General features: G+C 42.4%; 1 protein-coding gene across 4 annotated transcripts in view; it reads right to left on the bottom strand.

Annotated features, from left to right (window-relative positions):
- Nucleotides 1–5651: 5651 nt before the first annotated feature.
- Nucleotides 5652–18525, bottom strand: part of TEAD1 (TEA domain transcription factor 1) — a 157136-nt gene continuing 144262 nt past the window's right edge. For all 4 annotated transcript variants that reach the window (XM_054515141.1, XM_036383867.1, XM_036383863.2 and 1 more), the window contains 3 exons: nucleotides 13829–13969; nucleotides 12551–12703; nucleotides 5652–11474 (listed from right to left, as the gene is read on the bottom strand). In XM_054515141.1, the coding sequence (XP_054371116.1) occupies nucleotides 11361–11474; nucleotides 12551–12703; nucleotides 13829–13969 (408 nt within the window). In that variant the 3' untranslated portion in view covers nucleotides 5652–11360. The remainder of the gene's footprint in view (nucleotides 11475–12550; nucleotides 12704–13828; nucleotides 13970–18525) is intronic.

Genomic DNA, 18525 nt, shown 5'->3' with positions numbered 1-18525 from the left:
TTAAAACTATACTAGAAGAATAGAAGAAAGGATTTCATCAGAAGGCTAGCTAAGAATAGAAAAGAAAAGAATGAATAACAAAGGCTTTGTGTCTCGGACAGAGAGTCTGAGCCAGCTGACTGTGATTGGCCATTAATTAGAAACAGCCACGTGAGACCAATCACAGATGTACTTGTTGCATTTTACAGCAGCAGATAACCATTGTTTACATTTTGTTTTTGAGGCCTCTCAGCTTCTCAGGAGAAAAAATCCTAAGGAAAGGATTTTTCATAAAACATGTCTGTGACACTGGTACTTCATAAAAGCCCAAACCTTGACTTGGTTATCACATGGAGAGACAATCCAGGTGTTACAGGGATTGAAACAATCTTGAAATGGAAGGATGGAAGAATGGATGTTTCTTTTAAAGACATTTTGGCTTGTTTCTTGGTCTGACTTTCAAGCTTTTTCATTCACTTGCTGGCAGAGAAGTTTCTACTCCTTTGGCTCTTGCCAAGGCCTCTCTATGCTTAGTGTTTCCTATACTATATTTTCCTAAATATTTCCCATATTTTCCCTTGTGTGGGGCTGTGCACTCTCTCAACACCAGGGCTGTTTCCTAGTTTTCAGCAGAGCTGAGCAGCACATGCTCTCAGTCCAGAGTTCCAGCTTCTCCTCGGGTACTTTTCTAATGGCTGAACAGCATCTTTGTATTTCACCTTTGAACAAAAAAAGCTTAAATATTATACAGAATTCCTCTGTTTCTATTTGTTAAAGAAACTGGGCACATCCACCCCCCAGTGCCTGGTTGCATGCCTGTTATTTGGGCACTCTAAGGACGACAAAACCCCAGAGATGCCCTCTGTGATCCTGACCATCTCTTGTGCAGAAATACTCATCTCTCCTGCCAGCGGGCAGCCGAGCACGAGCTCCAGGTGATGTCCTGTTCCCTGAGCCCTGAGTGTGTGTCTGGAGGGCTGTCAGTCCCCTGCTCCCCTGTTCTGCAGGCAGGAGCAGCCACCACACCCTCCCAGTCAGGAGGGGCTGGTGGCTGGAGCTGACAGAGCCTTCACAGGTCCAAACTGAACAGAGCTATCTGCAAGGCTTTCATTTCCTTGCTCCCCTAGCCCTCCCATCCATCTCCATTCATAGGAAGCCTGTGGGCAGCCCTGATCTTGGATTCTCCACCCCCTCCCAGATCTCTCTTATCTGTACATCTGTCTGCTGCTGCATCCACAGCTTTCCCATGCACAGACACACCCACAAAAGCCCCATTTGTGCAGAGAGTTGTGATGTTGGCAGTGGTCACTTGCAAGGATCCACCTGCCCAAGCCCAGAGAGCTCTGCAGCTGTTCTCTCAGCATTTCAGGTGTTCTCTGATGTTCTTCTCCCCTTCCCTAACAGCTCATTGGCCATACACAGATTAATTAATAATAATGAGCACCCTGTACTCTTTCCTCTGGGTTCATTCCTCTTTCCCAGATACATTTCCAGCTGACCAACACTGACTTTGGCTCTGCCTTTTTATGCATCTGACCAGAAGTGGTAGAAAACACTTCTCTGCAGCTCTCTGGAACAGCCTTTACCCTATCTCCTGCTTCATCAGCTTCATCTTCAGAGCATGGCTAATCCCTATGGCTAATTCTTCCTTCCCATTACAACTCCTGTACCTTCAAGCTAATTTCCTCCATTGTGCTTGCACTTATTCCCTGGGTGCTGCAGGTTGCAGGGGTAGAGGGTTCTCCTTCCATCTCCTCCCCAGCTGAGAAACCACACTGGCCTAGAGCAGGACACATGGACAGCCTTCCTGGCCACCTGTGTGGATCCTCTCAGTGGCTCCTGAGCCCTTAGCCTTGCTCTCTTGGAGTTCCTGTTACCTTTGTACCATTCCAGCACTGATGTTCTTAATGGAAAGTTGTTTTGTTTGCATGGGATAAAAAAATGTTGAGCTGATGCCATAGCTCTGTTTGAGTGCTCTGCAAGCACTGCAGTGCAGAGGAATTGTGGAGCCTGGTGATCAAGGAATAGCCTTTCAGAGAAGGGCCCATTTGCAGAGGAGGATTCTGCAAAAATGAGGTGAGGTTGTCTAAGGTCTCAAGACACCCCTTTCATGTAATTCCTGCTCACAGGACACTGTGGCCTTTGTCATCTGGGAAATGTGTGAAAGCAGGCCAGAAAAAGAAGAGTTTGGAGGAAGTTTGGTGTTTCCTTTTTCCTGCCCCACATCTTCCCCCTGTTCCTTCAATTACCCAGAGCCTGTCCCTGGGAGTCTGGGGCACCTCCCAGGTATTACTCACCACCTCCTCCCTCCAACAGGAGATCACTGCAGGAGATAGGCAGTGTGAGCCCTGCTGAGACTCCTGTTCTGTCTCTCAAGTTACTGCTGGGAGAAGTTTCCACCCACCATGGTGTTCTGGCAATAAAACTTAGCTTAAACCCTTTTGATATTAATCAAAAATATCACATAATCATAGTAAAACCAATACAGATATTTCACAAAGAAGCCATCAGGTTCTCTGTGCTGTGGAATGCTGTGATGTGTGTGCAGTGTCTGAGGTTTTAATGTGGGTTCATGTTAAACCCAATGGAAGGGCCAAACAATAAGAAGATCCCATTACCCTCATCCTCTCCAATAAGGATAAAACTGTGTTAAAAAGGAAGTGGTTATAACCTGGATGCTGTTCTTGTCCATTTTGCCAAGTAGGAACATTTGCACACCAAAAAGTCTAACATCACAGGTGAAAGGATAAGAAAAGACAAGTATCTTGGAAAAAAAATTAAATCTCTGATAACACTGCAGAGAATATATGATTTAAGCTGAAAGGAATTTTTAGAAGCCTAGAAAAAAACCCACTTTATTCTTTGGTCTCTGCCAACAGAGAAAAAAAAATGGAGAAGTACCTTTAAATATGGCTAATAAATGTAGCTGCTTGGGGCAGGAAAAGGAATCAGTTTGCAGTTTGTCAAGCCCCTGCACAGTCAGCTGCTCATGCAGCTCAGTGCTCTGCTCAAACACAGGGTAGGTTTGAAGCTGCTGCCAGACCCTGTCTGCTCTGCACTGAGGGGCATTGCAAGGCAAGGAGTAATGCTCTCATTGACCTGTACAAGTAAGAGGAATCAAAAGGGACTCACATATTAATCACAGCTCCTGCACCTTTTTCTATGATGGCCCCAACCACCATCCATAGTGGGACACTGCCTTTAACAGAGCTGGGAGACAGCCATGGTGCCAAGGGCTCCAAAGCTCTGTGTGTGGACACCTTTTAAAACTGATAAAGTGGTTTAAAGGCAGATTTATTAAAAAAAAAAAGTTTTTTGGCTTCCTGCTCCCATTTGATAACATCAAAGTTACACTTTTATGCTCTTAGCTCTAGGATAGTGAGGGGCATGGAAATCAGTATTTTTGAAATTCATCAACCTAAACCTATAATGGGCTCTGTGCATGCAGCCAAAGCCACACATCTGTGGAAAGAAGGTGGTTTGAGAAATCCCCAGGGATGGGTAAATTGGGAGTACTCACTTGCACTCAAGTGTCTTTGTTTCAGATACTCTTCTGGCCATTGCTCATTTTGCTCTTTCTCTCTCCCCAAAATGGAGCTGACAGCTCTTTATCTGTCAGGGAGGCTACAGGGTACCTTGCTGAGCTTTTTTGGGCTTTATTGAGTCTCTCCAGTGAAGCCCACAAGAATGCACTCCAGCACCCCCTTCTCTTAAAGAGGATATGTCCCAAATTAGAAAAGGCTGATAATAAAAAGTAACACAGGAGGGGGAAAAAAACCCCAAACCAAAAAGCAGCAAATTATTTTTACTTATGTGAATGTTTGTCTGTTTTGTTGTAGCTTTTATTTTACTCTGATTTTCCTGCCTCCTTCTGATGGACAGTGTTTTGATGGTGGTAGTCTCTAAATGATCCTTTTCCACCCTTTCTCCTATTTTGTGCTGTCTTCAGCTTTGCATTTTCTTTGAAAAGCAATGCCCTGCTATTCATTTTCTCACAGTCACTTGCACTCTGGTTTTGTACCATTTTCCTTTTCACTCCCTGTTGCCCTTCCCACCTTGCAGTGCTCCCAGCAGAGCTCCAGCTCTGAGGGAACGTCAGCAATCACAGGACAATAATTCCCAGCCATTAACCAGTTCAGTGCCACACCTCCCTACAAGGCAGGGAATTATTTATGAACATTTTGGAGCTGCCTCTGCTCAGGGTAACAGATTGTTCGGCTGTTCCTGCTCAAGGGGCCCCCCACAACAATAGTGAGGCTGCAAAAGGTCGGGGTTGGGATGAACAGCTAGAGCTGGGTGTGGGGACTGCAGACATCTGCTAACACATTGCTGAGCTCTGAGCCCTCCTTTTAGGGTCTGTCAGCATGAAATGTCTCCTGGATCTGTGGGGTCAAACAGGCTGTATCTTAAAGAAAAATTAAAATCCACAGGAAAGTCCATGGAGCACACTTGGATTCTGTGCTCCATAAAAAGGCACAGGGTAACTGGCCTGGCTTCTTTGTTCCCTGCCCAAGCAAACCAGCCCAGACCCATGCTCTGCCAGGGAGGGGCCGTGGCTCCCACTGAAACCAGCTCTTCAGTAAACTCATGGTGACACTGCTGGGGACACCCAGCCCAAAATGCTGCGTGACATCTTCCCAAAGGTGGAAGATTGATGGGTTCAAGCTAAATTAATTAAGAAGCAGAACCTTAATTAAGAAGCAGGTTGCTTCTGAAACAGCTAGCACACTTCAAAGGGCTGAAGCCATATACTTAATGGGAACAAAGAAGAGAAAACATGGTCAAAACAGACCATATCTGTGCCTTGTTCTCACCCCATTCATCTTGCACACAGGGGGTGCTCTGCTGACATTTTAAAAAGAGCAGTGGAACATCTGCCACCCAAAGGAGAATTGGGGCGTGTGGGAGGGGCATGTGGTTTATTCAAAAAATAAATTCTGCTCCCCCATGGAAGCAGAAGATGAGTCAGATGTACTTTTTTTCCCCTCTACCAAGTCCTGGTCTTTTTCCCATTGATTTCATTTGATCCAGGATATCCCTTTTATTTTTTTTTTCCCCTAGCTAGGTGGTTTCACTTTGTGAATGCCAGAGGCAAATTGATCCTATTCCACCCTCTCATCCTACCAGGTACAGCTGTCAGCTGAGGGGCAGGTGGTTTAAGAAAAACAAGAAGTGAGTCTCTTGAAAACATGGCACATTTTTAGGACCTCAGTTCCCCCAGAGCTCATTGTCCTGGAAGAAACAACCTCAGCTAACTCCCATGCTCATCAGTTCTAGTTGCTTTGTTAATGATGTCTTTGTACCATTTTTTCTGTAACATTTTGAACAGGTCATTCCTGCTTCTGCAATTCAGAGAGATGGGTGGCTTTTCCCATTGTCATGGTGTGGTTTAAAGGGTGTTTCACAAAAATCCACCACCATTTTTTTAGGAAGACACACAGGCAAGAATTAGGATGATGGACTCTTCATGGAACACCAGATGTGTGTTCTTCCAGATGTGCCAGCCTTGAGTGCCAGCCCTCCAGGCCTTTGTAGATCCTGCTGGATGTCCCTCACACCTTGAGGAAGGTGCACAGGCATCTTTGCAAGTCTGGCCTTGTGCTACTTTGGAAAAAGGTTCCGAAAGCTACACCCAACATTAAGAAGAGATTGAGGTAAGAGATTACGACAAATGCACAAAACACTTTCATTTTCTTTATTTTCAATTGATACTGTATGAATACAAAGTTTCTAGAAAGCTACAAAATTTCTACCACTTTATCAAGAAGGCATCAAAATGTGTCACTTTGCAAAGACATGAAAACACCTGCAGTAACCGACACAAAAATAGCATTTTTAGAGTGATGAAATAATTGCACTTAACTGTCATGGATATTAAAGTTATCACACATATGTACCGCGAAAGCTAGAATACATTTTTTTTTTTTACAAAGCACTTTATAAAAAAATTCTCTGCACACAAAACCTATAATTTTCATATTACTATCATACTAAAGATAAATTCACTTTAAAGCCAACACTTAAAACATTTTAAACAAAAAAAAAAGGTACCAGTACCTACACACAGACAATAACAAATACAAGAATACTGTACTGCCAAGAGGTTTGACTGAAACTCCTTTTGAAAGCTTCTGCAAATATGTTAAGAAAACATTGGAGAACATTCAGTTTTTTCCAAGAGCCTTCCCTCACTGTCTAACCTAGAGGTACTTTATCATCAAAAGGCAAGTTCTACATCAAAAGTTACCAGCAGCAGTACAATATTAAAGTAACCACTGACCATATATGAATATGCTTAAGTCACAAACCCATTTTATACACATTACACAAATAAACATAAAGTGAGAATTCCATTAAGTCATTTACAAATGTGAACAAATGCACATGGCAAAAAAACCCCAAAACAAAACAAAAACCCAACCTGTTTTACATAAAATGTACTGAAGAATTAAAGGCTATTCAGGTTTTCAATGTTATAAAATTCTTTTGTCTTTTTTTTTTTCAGGCACATATTGTATTTTTTGTCTGCAGTCATGAGCCTGAATCAGAGGCCCATAAAACAAAACAAAACAAAAACAAAAACACATATTCTGTAAGGAGGTAACAGGGATCCATCTCCTTTTAGTCAACTGAGTGCATTTAAGATTTAATTTACACACTAAAACTAATTACATGACCTCAGCAAGAATGACCTGAAAAGTTAAAAGATGAAGATGTCCAGAGTGTTTCTTGTACTTTGACTTATCCAGCCTCAATCTTTCTTGGGGGGGCTAAACATCTGGTTATGAAAGATAAGAGGGGGAAAGGAGATCATCCTGAGCAAAGGACAAAGCCTGGCCCTGCTCCACACCCACCTGTGCCCAGGCACATGTATCCTCATGGGAAAAGGAAAGGGGGGACGACACCAGGGCTCTCAGTGGGACTGACTGAGGCCTCCAGGAAACTCCCAGGGCTGCTGCTTCAGGCTGCAGGCATGCCCCGGGACTCGCAGTGGAAAAATAAATAGCTATGGATTAGCACATCAAATGTCCTATCTGCCTTGGACTGGCCAGTTCCTTACATTCAACAGTAATGTACACCCTTCATTATTCCCAGGAGCCCATCCCGTGGGGGCTCCACGGGACAAGCCACTGCCAAGCTGAGCTGTAGCTGTGGTGGAGAGGGAAAGAGAGAAACAGGCATTGGATCTGCGATTCCTTCAAAATAGTGGTGCAGTACCTAAACAAAATCAGTTTGGAATTCAAGTAAGTAAAACTACATTTGTTAGTAGTAATTTTTAACAGCCCCTAATGGTACCATTATGCTTGTTTGAATGAGACAGAGGTGTAGCTTGTCACAAACACTGACTAGTACAGCCAAAATGTTTGGCAATGACTGAAAAGGTATGTTCTGCTTGTGGGCCAAAAGTGTCTTTGCCCTACCTCAGTCTCATTGAGTTCAACAGAATTATTTGTCTTATAGAGGTAAGTGAGATTCAGACCTTGAAGGAATAACAAAAATAATATTTTAGAGAAAGGGAATTTGAATTATCACAATATTTACCACACAGTGTCACAATATTTCTCTATATAAAAAGTTAATCTTAGTTTTCATCAAATACTTTAAAAATCAAGTTAACAATGTATTCACAACTATATAATCCCTCTGACAGCTTTTGGTTTTGCTGATATTTGTTCTTTCTAAAATGTTGCTCCTCTTCCCATTGATTTCAGTTGTGGTGGAGAGTATGGCCCCGTTCACAGAAGGTATCAAAAACAGACACATTAAGAGGAGCTAATTTTTTTTTCCCCCAAGACATCAAGTGGAGGAAAACAAAACAACCCTGTGTTTTGAGTCGTGCTGGCCAGAGTTTCCCCAGCAGCACCTTCATGCACAATGCTCACCCTCAACATTTCAATGCTTAAAGCCACACGATTGCATTCACCCTCGCTATGCTCAGCTCTCCTGCTCCTCTCGTTCTGTGCATCTGACCTTCAGCATGCACAACTTTGTAAACAAAATCTGCTGTCTAAGCAAAGAATCTCCACAGATACCAAAATATTGTTAGAGGAGATCAACGAAGCCATGCTTGTCCACTGAAATTCTGTAGGATATGGATCTCTCATTATGCAGATGCATGACTGGATGAAGAGAATATAAATGGGAATATTTTCATTTTTATATCACAGACGAATCAGTTGCTGGTTTGCAATGCTGTCAGAAATGGCAAACAGTAGATTTTTCTTCAGCAGGCTGATCATTAGCAAAATCCCTTTGCTATGAATGGTGCTCTTTTGTGAATGGAGGCCTGTAGATTCAACTTATTCCAATAAACCAAAGGCATTACGGTGATTAACTAAATATTTTTGGTCTCTCTACAAATTGTCATTATTATGGCAGCACTTTTCTAAGCTGGAATTTCAAACCAAAGGCACTTTCATGCTAGAGTGCAGAAGAGTCACAATTAATTATTTGGTCATGAAATTTAAAAAGGCAGCATTCATTAATACAATTCACTTTTCACGGAGAACTAGGGATCTGTAACCTTTCCTTTTGGTATAGGCATCTCACTGCAATGGGACTGACTTGTACAGACAGCTGGTTCACACCAAGCAGTCAAAGAGCATTTCTGCAGGGAAAAATATGGATATTTTAAAAATGGAACCAATTAAGAAAACAATGTATAAAATTTAATGTTAAGAGGCTAAAAGTTACTTCTAATATAATGCTAAGGCACTGCATATTGTAATGCTTTGGCAGCTCTCAATTAAAAGGTTCCTACAAAAAAGTAACAGTAACAAGATAAGTACTTCCAGCTTACAAAAGAGCTCACAGTTTACAGGCAGCCTGTTGGACTACACACCCCACACTCAACAGTTGAAGGATTAAGGCTTTTAAGAATTAACATATACAGGGTATGGATCATTTACAGAATTGTAAAGAAAAGACGATGGAAGTAGTTCCCCTAACGTTACATATGTGAACACCAATAAACATTGTGACTGTTTATACCCTATAGTTATGGCATATGTAGTGTGCCAGATCCTACAAAAAAAATCAAACTGTACCTGGATTTGCAAATTGACTTACATACTTTATATGCCTTAAAGAGTTTGCTTGTTATTAAAAAAAAAAATAAAAATCACCAAACCCACAATTCAAACCCTAAATAAAAGACAACTTTAGAACAAAAACCAAAAAGTAGTTTTTGACTTGTAACACCAAGTGCTTAGAATAAAGGGCTACCGTTAGGCTGTTACAATGCAGTGCTTTTCCTGATGTGGTTGTTAGTGTTAAAAATGAGCGTTAAAAGAGACCTTGCCATGGACATGTTCCTCTGTTTACTTCACAGAGTATCAACTGAAAGATCATCAGCCCTAATATCCACAAGCAGGTGACAGCTAGGCATCACAGCAACCACCCAAAGCATGCACCTCATGCAGTCAGATCAGGCTGAGGGATTGAAGCAGTCTCCCTTCCCCTGGGTGATGTTTGCATCCTCCTCGAGCCCCAGACCTCCCCAGCGTTAGGGATGGTTCCTGGTCTGACCTCACCTAGGCTCCAGTCTAGTCCACACATTCCAGCAGTGGGCAATTCTAACTGAAAGGACTATGCAGGAATATATAATTTAAAGAAAAGGAATAGAGTTGCTTGTTTGAAGACTACAGCACTGGGCCTGGGAATGAATTTGATGCTTACACTGTGTATGGGAACTGTGCTGGTTACAGGAACAAATCACAAGGGGTAGGGAGGAGGGGCCTGCTAAGCCTGACCTTTGAGTCAGGACTGCAGAAAACTCCCCTAAGAGCCCTCTTTGCTCATAACTCATCACTGATCCCTAAGGTGGCTTGTGCTTGGCCAGGCAGCCCTCAGCCTTTCAGACAAATGTTCTGCCTGAGAAGCCTCTGCTGGCCCAGCACCTGCCCAAACAATTTCTGCTTGGGCAGTGAGGGGCAGCAGGAGGAGAGGAGCTGAGCAACACCCCCTGTCCTGAGCAGGAGGGCTGAGGTTGCTGCTCTCACCTCTGCACACCCCAGACAAATGCTCACAGCCGTGGTGCAAAGCCTTTCAGTGTTAAATATCTCCAGCTGTGCTTCACTTCCTGGAGTCTTCCCTGAATTTGTCAGAAGGATGAACACTACCACCTGGATGAATGCTTTCCAAGAGGACAGCAGGCCCCACGTGGTAGGTGTGTGTTTGTTTCAGATAAGGTCTTTGCCAGACCTGGAGAGACAACTGGGAGAGGTGTAAGAGCACCATGATTAAGAGGAAAAGGAGAAAAAGAAATTAAATTCTCCACTTTCCAATCTGCTTTGCCTGATGCTGGTTGTGATTCTCTAGCGTCTCACAGATATTAAAGCTGCTGATCCTTTCAGAGATGTACACACTCCTCTTTCAAACACATCAGTGTTTTGCTCTCTGTTTTGAATGACTCGATGCTGTTGCAATGTCAGTTGTTTCCATTCATCTCTTGATTTCAGAGTTGCAAGTTTTTTGCTCAACTTATTAGAAAACATGGTTGTCCATATAAAATATAACCGCACACACAAGACTACATATAATGCAAGTCTAAATCTTCAGTATTTACCTACTTATTGCAAAATGAGCCATCTTTTTCATTAAATAATCAAATTTTCATATTAGTACAATACAACTTTATACTCTTTTAAAATACACTAGATATGTTAAGGGTAAGGGGTGATGTTTTCTTTCTCTGCAATACCTGTTTGAAAGTTTAATGGATTAGAAGATTAGTTTTAGCGTTGAGAAAAAAATACAAAATTTGCCTAATTTTAAGACCTGTCTGTTTCTATCAGGCATTTCTTAAGGCTATATTTTTCATTTGGTTTCAAACAGAAAAATGTTTCATTTTAAAAAATAATTTAGTGAATTACATTCGTCCATATCTTTCACCCTAATTAGTTACAAAGATAATTCTATAAAGATTATTAACTTTGTGTACTCATTTACAGTTATAGCTAAAGATTCGTTTCAATTTCACTTGCATTGTAAAACAAGTATTTCATGTTGGAAAAAAACCCAAAATAAATTCTTATAAATGCTGTCAGTTTTTCCCCATGGCAAATGCTCTGTCATACATTTTTCTATCAGAATTAAAAATAGGCCTCCACAGACAGAGGCATTAGGTTCTTAAATACAGTCTTCCCAAAGAACTGTGGTTTACAAATTTGAAGAACACTTAGTTTTAGAAATAATTTTTACAACTGTACCAGAATTTCACAGCTACAATTATATATGAACACATTAAAAATGACTTCACTAAAACAGGATTTAGAAAAATGTGGGTGAAAGTTGGGCCAGAGGCACTGCCACTTAGTGTTGAGGTTTACAGTCTGTGTTTTGATAAAGAAGTGAAATGAAGTGTATATATAAATAACTGCTCAGTCCTTTACAAGCCTGTAGATGTGATGCTGTGCTCCATGTTCGCTGTTCGACACTTCAAATACACAAGCCATGCAGAGCAGGGTTTCTTGTGTATCCCTGTTTGTTACCACCTGTGTGGGGAAAGAAGAGGCAGACAGAACATCACACACCTAGAAGCAGCAGGGCTGTATTGTATTTGCAGGGTGCCCCGTGGCAGGGAGGAGTGGTGCATCTGACTCCATGTTCTCAAAAGGCTGATTTGTTATTTTATGATACTATATTATATTAAAGAATACTATACTATACTACACTATACTAAAGAATACAGAAAGGATACTTACTAAATGCTAAAAACCTAATAATGAAAACTCCTGACTCTTCCCAGAGTCCTGACACAGCTTGGCCCTGATTGGCCAAAGAGAAAACAACTCACAGCAGAATCCAAAGGAACAATCACCCGTGGGTAAACAATCTCCAAACACATTCCACATGAGGAAAAACAGGAGAAGCAAATGAGATAAAAATTGTTTTCATTTTCTCTGAGGCTCCTCAGCTTCCCAGGAGAAAAATCCTGGGTGAAGGGATTTTTTAAGAAAATGTGAGTGCCACGGGTCTGAAGCAAGGAGTGACCCGTGTCGCCTCGGTGCTGCCGAATCCTCTGGCGGTAGCGGCACGTGGCTCTGAGAGCTTGGCTGGGGTGACACCACAGAGCAACAGGGAAAGCAAGCTGGGTGACTGGATGAAACTGGCTCAAAGGCCACCACATGGCCCATTCTCTGTGCTTTAGGTCACCTGTTGGGCGTTTGCTGCCTGTTTTCCCTGCCCAAGAACTAATTAATGCCACTAACACCTGCAGCACTGTAACCCAGCCCCGGTAAGGACGCATCAGATGAACGCAGTGGTTCAAAGTTACTGCCTCAGGCTCTCTGCAAACCCCAGACTCGAATGGAAAAAACAGAAGTAAGCTGAAATTTGTGGAGAATAACAAAGATGTTTGTTCACACTCACAGCCAGCTGAGCCTTTTCATCCTGAGCGTCTTTAGTGCCCAATTCCAGGAGAATTATTCTGAAGTCAGTGGGATGGTTGCTTTGGTAAGCAACAATGACTTAGGGATTTGGAAACTGGTTCCCAACACTACCAGCTGAGCAAGCCATACAAAGCCTGAGAGTATTTTAGAAGTGGAAAAATAAAAAAGCCAGTCCATACCAATAAAATTGTGAAGTTTTCCAAGACGCTGTTCATCATGTATTTCTCTGGTAAATGCTTCAGCTTGTGTATGAAGTTGATCATGTATTCACACATGGGAGAGCGGTTTATCCTGTACACAAACCGACCATTCTCAAACCTTGCATATTCAGTCTAAAAAACATAAAAACCATTTAGAATGTCATCATTCAGAGACAGGAAGAAAGTGACTGGTAAATCTGCTTTTCCTTTTTTTTGCTTTTTTTGTTTTTTTTGTGTAGACAGGAGAAAGAGAAGTGGCTCAGACACACTCACACGCTGCTTGCTGACTCCCTGCCTTACCTGTGCTATGCCTTGCTAAAAATGCAAGGGATCTTAATTATCAATAATTATAATATCACTACTTGTTCTCTAACCTGCAAATTAACAAACTGAATAGATGAGGATTATAAAGTCCCAAACTGAGTAGAAATTAATTAAGCCAAAAACTGTGATAAGATGATTTTATAGGAATTTTGAGGCACCTGTCTGCAAAGGGAACAGCAAAAATAAGCTAATATATTTGCACTGAAGTGTGCACATATGTCCTGTGTTTCCCTGCACAGTTTTTGTTTGTCGTCTCTTTTGGAGCAGCAAGGGGTTTGATTGTTTAATATTGTTTAGGTTTTATTGTTTAATAAACAGGGTTTTTCCACTTTTCTCCAAGGAGGTATTTTCTCCCAGACAGGTTGGGTAAGAGGCCAAATGAATCTGCTTTCCTAGAGGAGCCCTTTGGGGGTTCTCTCCTAAATTTGCCCTGAACCAGGACAACATACAAACATAGATATATTATTGCATGAATTAATAGGCAATTTATGAACTACAGAAAGATGTAGGACTACAGCTGGAAGAAAAGCAGACAGACTTAGATTGCTGAGGGAGGGTAAGGCTGTGGCTCTTGGACTTCTGCTGTCCAGCTACCAACCGCTCAGATGGTGGTTTCTGAGGATTTTTAGCTTTCTCTAAGCTTGGAACAATAGAAATTATTAAAACAATTTTTTGTTATGGTCAGAAAACATACTTAGTTTAAGAAGGACATAAACAGCGATCAGGACATCTGTAAAAGCTCAACCTTCAGCTCTAGGCTAAAATTCCCCCCCAAAAACTGATTTGTACATGACAGATATGGGTCTGGGGCTTAGCCCTGAGCTGCAATTTCACTGTGCAGCAAACCAACCAGAGACCTGGCCACACCCCACAGGTCTGGGCCTGGGAAAGGTAAGAAATGACTAAAGGCACATATCCCATCACAACACCCACCTCTACTTTTTCTACTACTTGCTTTCCAAAGGAGCAGACTTTGGTGGAACAGGTGATTGTCATGTTTTCCGAGCTCTCGTACTGACTGGTGACTCCGTAAAACGCTCCTGTATCATCTTGAATGTTGCAGTTTAAGTCAGCCTGTGGGGAAAAAGGTGAAAATTTGATTTTTTTATTTGACAGTGTGAATAGCATAAGCTGTCACTAGCTCACCATTCTTTTCAGAAATAACGGGGGGAGCTTAATGGTGATGACAGTGACAGTGAAAAAAGTCTGTCAGGGAAGTAGCTGCCTAACTGTGGCAGTAAAAACCTTAGGAAATCAGCAATTTATTCAAATTTTAGACAATAAAAGATGTCCCAGTATTTCTGTGTGCTACAGGTGACATTCTTGTCTGGCAGATGGCTGATGAAATCCCTAGAGCAAAGGAATGATCACCTGAGAGGAGCCTGGCTCCAGAGCCAGCCCCTCTGAAGTGAAGCTGCCTTCAGATTCAAATTCAGCCCAGCCACCCCACTCCAGAGAGGCCACAGCTCACTTTCTCCTGCTCTTGTCTTAAAGCAATGAAACCCTCATGGCAGAGGAGACAGCTGGGCAACACAGGATGGGTTTCTGATAAGGCTCTGCCAGGCCATATGGCACTGGTTCAGCAGAACACTGGACTCCAGGGAGAGGCTGACACAAGCCCCAGTTTCCCGTGTGCCATGCCCAGCAAACACTGCTGCAAGGATCTGCTGGCTCCCAGCGTTTCCCTGCAGCCTCAGAAACCATCCAGCTGCCTTTGATAGGCAGCACCAGACACCAAGACTCACAGGATCAAGTGAGGAGCAGCTCTACCTTCAATTATTCATTATCCAAGCCCTGTGCACAGCAGGATTAATTTGGCTACAAGCAAGCACACAGGTCACCTGCTGAATCCAGCTTCCTGGGCCCACAGCAGTGCTGGAGCTGTTCTGCCACTCTGCTCTTTGACATCACAGACCCATTCCTGCTCATATCAGAGCCCTCCACTTAAAAGCACACTGATATGGGTACAGGCAGACCCTAGGGATATGCAGAGCTGGATTTGTTGATTCAGGCTTTAGCTCTACTGACATCTTTGATGCCCAGGGAGAGAGTGAGCAGGGTTTTCCTTTTATGTGGAAATAGCTGATCAGCTACTGCAGCATGGCAGCAAAGAATCACCCGAACTGGAAAGTTAGGCCAAGGTGAGCATTTTAGCAGGGAAATGCACTTCTGCAGCTGCTTCACTTGCAAGTCCAGCTCTGCTTGGTTCTATTCCTAATATAGAAATGGAATACATAATACTTGACAGGTACCTTCATGTTTACCCTCAGACTTTTTAAAAAACCTTATTTACAGCTATGCTTACCTGTGCCCCATCCCTGGAAGTGTTCATGGCCAGAGTGAATGGGACTTTGAGTAACCAGGTCTAGTGGAAGGTGTTGGATTTAGGTGATCTCTAAATGACCAAATGAATGACCAAACCATTCTATGATTCTAGTGTGGAGCACTCTTCACAGTTCAGGTCATTTGTAACTGCTACTTAATTTTTAACTTGGCAACAACTCATTCATCCCCCTTAGTGTCTGCAATCCTTATTTGTGGTGCGGCCTTGTGAGGCAATATTGTGATAACAGCACACCCTGAGCTAGTCTGTGGCACACAGAAGGCACAGGTCTAGGATTACTTGGGGCTGGCTTTGTAAATTAACCAGTGGAGCAGCCTCCTGAGGCTTGCACACAGTGACACAAGCAGCCCCACAGTCAGGTATTTTGTAGAAGGGGAAGAAATCCTATCTCTGTTCCACCTTGTTCCTCACACCTGCCTCGTGCCAGGCCAGCAGTTAATGTTAAATGTGCACCTAAAGCAGGGCTGCCACGGGGAGCTGTGAGGAACTGGTCACACTTATCACAGCAAATAAGCAATTTGTCATCACAGCTGGCCTGCAATCAAAGCATGGCAAACATCTCAACATGGAGAGGGGCAGCAGCCACCGGCCGCGCCACCGCTGCTCCACCAGGATTCCTGAAGGAGAGGGATTGCTCCTGAAACAGTTGCACTGCTGCAATTCATGATAATAATAATGATAATAATAATAATGATAATAATAATAATAATGATAGAAGCAATCTCTTCGAATGCAATTATTCCTGCTGCTACCACAATTGCAGTTTTACCAGCAAAGCATTTTCTTTCTTTTCAGATATGAGCAAAATATTTGAGAAGTCCTAACTAAACCACCCCTCACAGTTGTCAAAAATCCACAGCACAGACCTTGCATTTCGAGCTGCAGTAGCAAATGTTTAGAGTTAAAAAAGGATAACATTTTATCTGCTGCCTTCTGATTTTGAAGCCTGCTGAAAAAAAGTACTGGATTGTTCTATTTACATGCTGACATTTAACCTGGAGAAGTAACACATGTGGCCATCTGTCACCCTGTTGTTCACTCCCACAGCTCTTGCAGCCCTTGCTGAGATCACTGGGAGTTCTGTGTACACAACACATCCAGGCTGGGGCCTGATGTTGCAGTGAGGAAACCCTTGAAACCATCACTCAGTTGTCATGATTTACCCTTATGCAATCACAACATGGTTGCAAAAGTCCCATGATGATGATCATACAGATGAGAATTACCTTTATTTACTTGTTTGCTCCTGGATATTTTTTTCTTTTTTGAGTCAAGCGCACAGTAAAGGTGTTTTCAAGGAAGGAAAGAATTCTCTTTGTAAACAGTTCTCATATTCATCTAATTGCTGAGAGCTGAAGACTCTTCAAAACAGTCTAACACCAGCATTAAAAAATCATATGAGTTGGCAAGCAAATGCTTTTAAATGAAGGCTTCACCAAAGCCTCTTTTAGTACTAAAACAACTTTGTCTTAAGGACTTAAGAATATTATTATGGCTTAAATAGCAAGGGATTTGTCTAAACATATACATCTGAAAGCTAAATTGTATTTTTCAAACTTGGATGAAATTAAAATAAATTTTTTGCTGGTTTTTTCCCTTCTCCAAAAGGTTATGAGTACCCACGTGGCTGTGAGAGTTGTAGATGTGGGAACAAGGTGATGTGTTATAAATGAATGCCCTGGTATTCAGCTTTAGCTCCTAACTACAGCACTGATTCCAGGCCTCGTGTCTACATTTTAGAAGGGATGTTGGAAAATTGGAAAGTGTTCAGCAAAGAGCTACAAGAATGATTTCAGGTCTGGAAAACATCCTTTGTAGTGAATGACTAATGAAACTCCATCTACTTACTTTTTCCAAGGGAAGTTTTTCCACAACCTTGTAATAGCCTACAAGCTGCTACATGGGGAAGAGCCTTCTCCTAGATTAAATCTTGCAGAAAAGAGCATTAAAAGGCAGAAAGCTAAAGCTAAGCAAAAGCAAAATGAGAAACAAGGCAGGGGCTGATAACCCTGATGGCCATGGAATGCTGGAATAATTCCCAGATGAGGAGAAATCACCTTGGGGTCTTTCTTCCCCAACTGAGTATCTGGCAAGGATGCTCTGGTTTGAGTAGTTTGGTCCTGTCCAAAGGCAAACATTACTTAGTGAGGTTCACTGCCTGAGCTACCTATGGCAGGTAGGGCTGCATAAATATAACAACAAAATTGAAATACAGAAATTGATCTTATTAGTCTTCTCCTTATAATTTCCTGTTTCAATGATCCTTGTGAAAAAGGTGACAACAGCCAAGCCTCTGGAGTGCTGTCACCAGCTCTGGTGCATTATTTCCAAGGTGCTCTGTCTCCAGCATTTCAGACACAGGTTGCAAGCCTTCCTGGGCTATAAAACAGCTTCCTCCTGTCAGCTCAGGCAGCTGTGCTCTGGGCTCCAGGCACTGGCCTTGGGGAGCACTCTTGCTGCCTATATTTATCTGTAATAAATAACTTTTTCAATGGTGACTTCAAATATATTGGTGTGAGTTCAAATATTATGGCATTTCAAACATTATTGGATGATCACATGTAATGAACAGGAGTCCATTTACTCATTGAGTTTTAAAGATCAATACAATTTAGGGGGGAAAAAACCCAAAACCACAAATGGAATTTTTAATTATTTTTTTTTTTTACTTTCAAGAGTAAAACTCTAATTTAGATTTATTTCCAGGCACTGAGTTTCATATGAATGCACTTGGAGGTGGAAGAGGCACTCAGATTTCTGGCACCTTATCTCCAGTGCAAGAGCATGATTAATTCATTAATAAAGCACAGCTTGTCAATGAGTGGCACTGGAAATATTGCATATTAAGAGCACCAAGTGTTCAACACACTGAATGGAGAAGTCTCTGCCAGTGTGCTGGAGCTTGCACCTAAAGAGAGATGGCTGCAACCAGAGTAAAGAGTAAAAATAAATTTAAAATAAATTAAAAAACCCATTCCCTTTCCCAGAGCTCTCAGGCTCTGTGCTACAGGCAGGGGCAGAGGGCAGAGTGCTTGTAGAATAATAACAGCTTTGGCTAACACAAAAACAACTCCAGCAAAAATTGCTGAGAAGAGCCTAAATCCATCCTGCTGAGTAGAAGGAAAGCAGCACCCACTGGAAGCAGTGGGACCTGGGGAGGGCCAGGGCAGTTCGCAGTGGCACTCAGCAGCTCCCATTGGGCACATAAATAATAAGGGCACTAATTAGCAGCACCTAGGGCTGAGCAGCTGCTCCGAGCAGCCGTGGGCAGGTGGGTTACTCAGCA

Source organism: Molothrus ater, chromosome 6 (genome assembly GCF_012460135.2).
Source record: "Molothrus ater isolate BHLD 08-10-18 breed brown headed cowbird chromosome 6, BPBGC_Mater_1.1, whole genome shotgun sequence".
In the NCBI taxonomy this organism is placed as follows: domain Eukaryota; kingdom Metazoa; phylum Chordata; class Aves; order Passeriformes; family Icteridae; genus Molothrus; species Molothrus ater.
The sequence above is the reverse complement of the archived record's forward strand: the minus strand, read 5'-3'. Positions and strand labels throughout refer to the sequence as shown.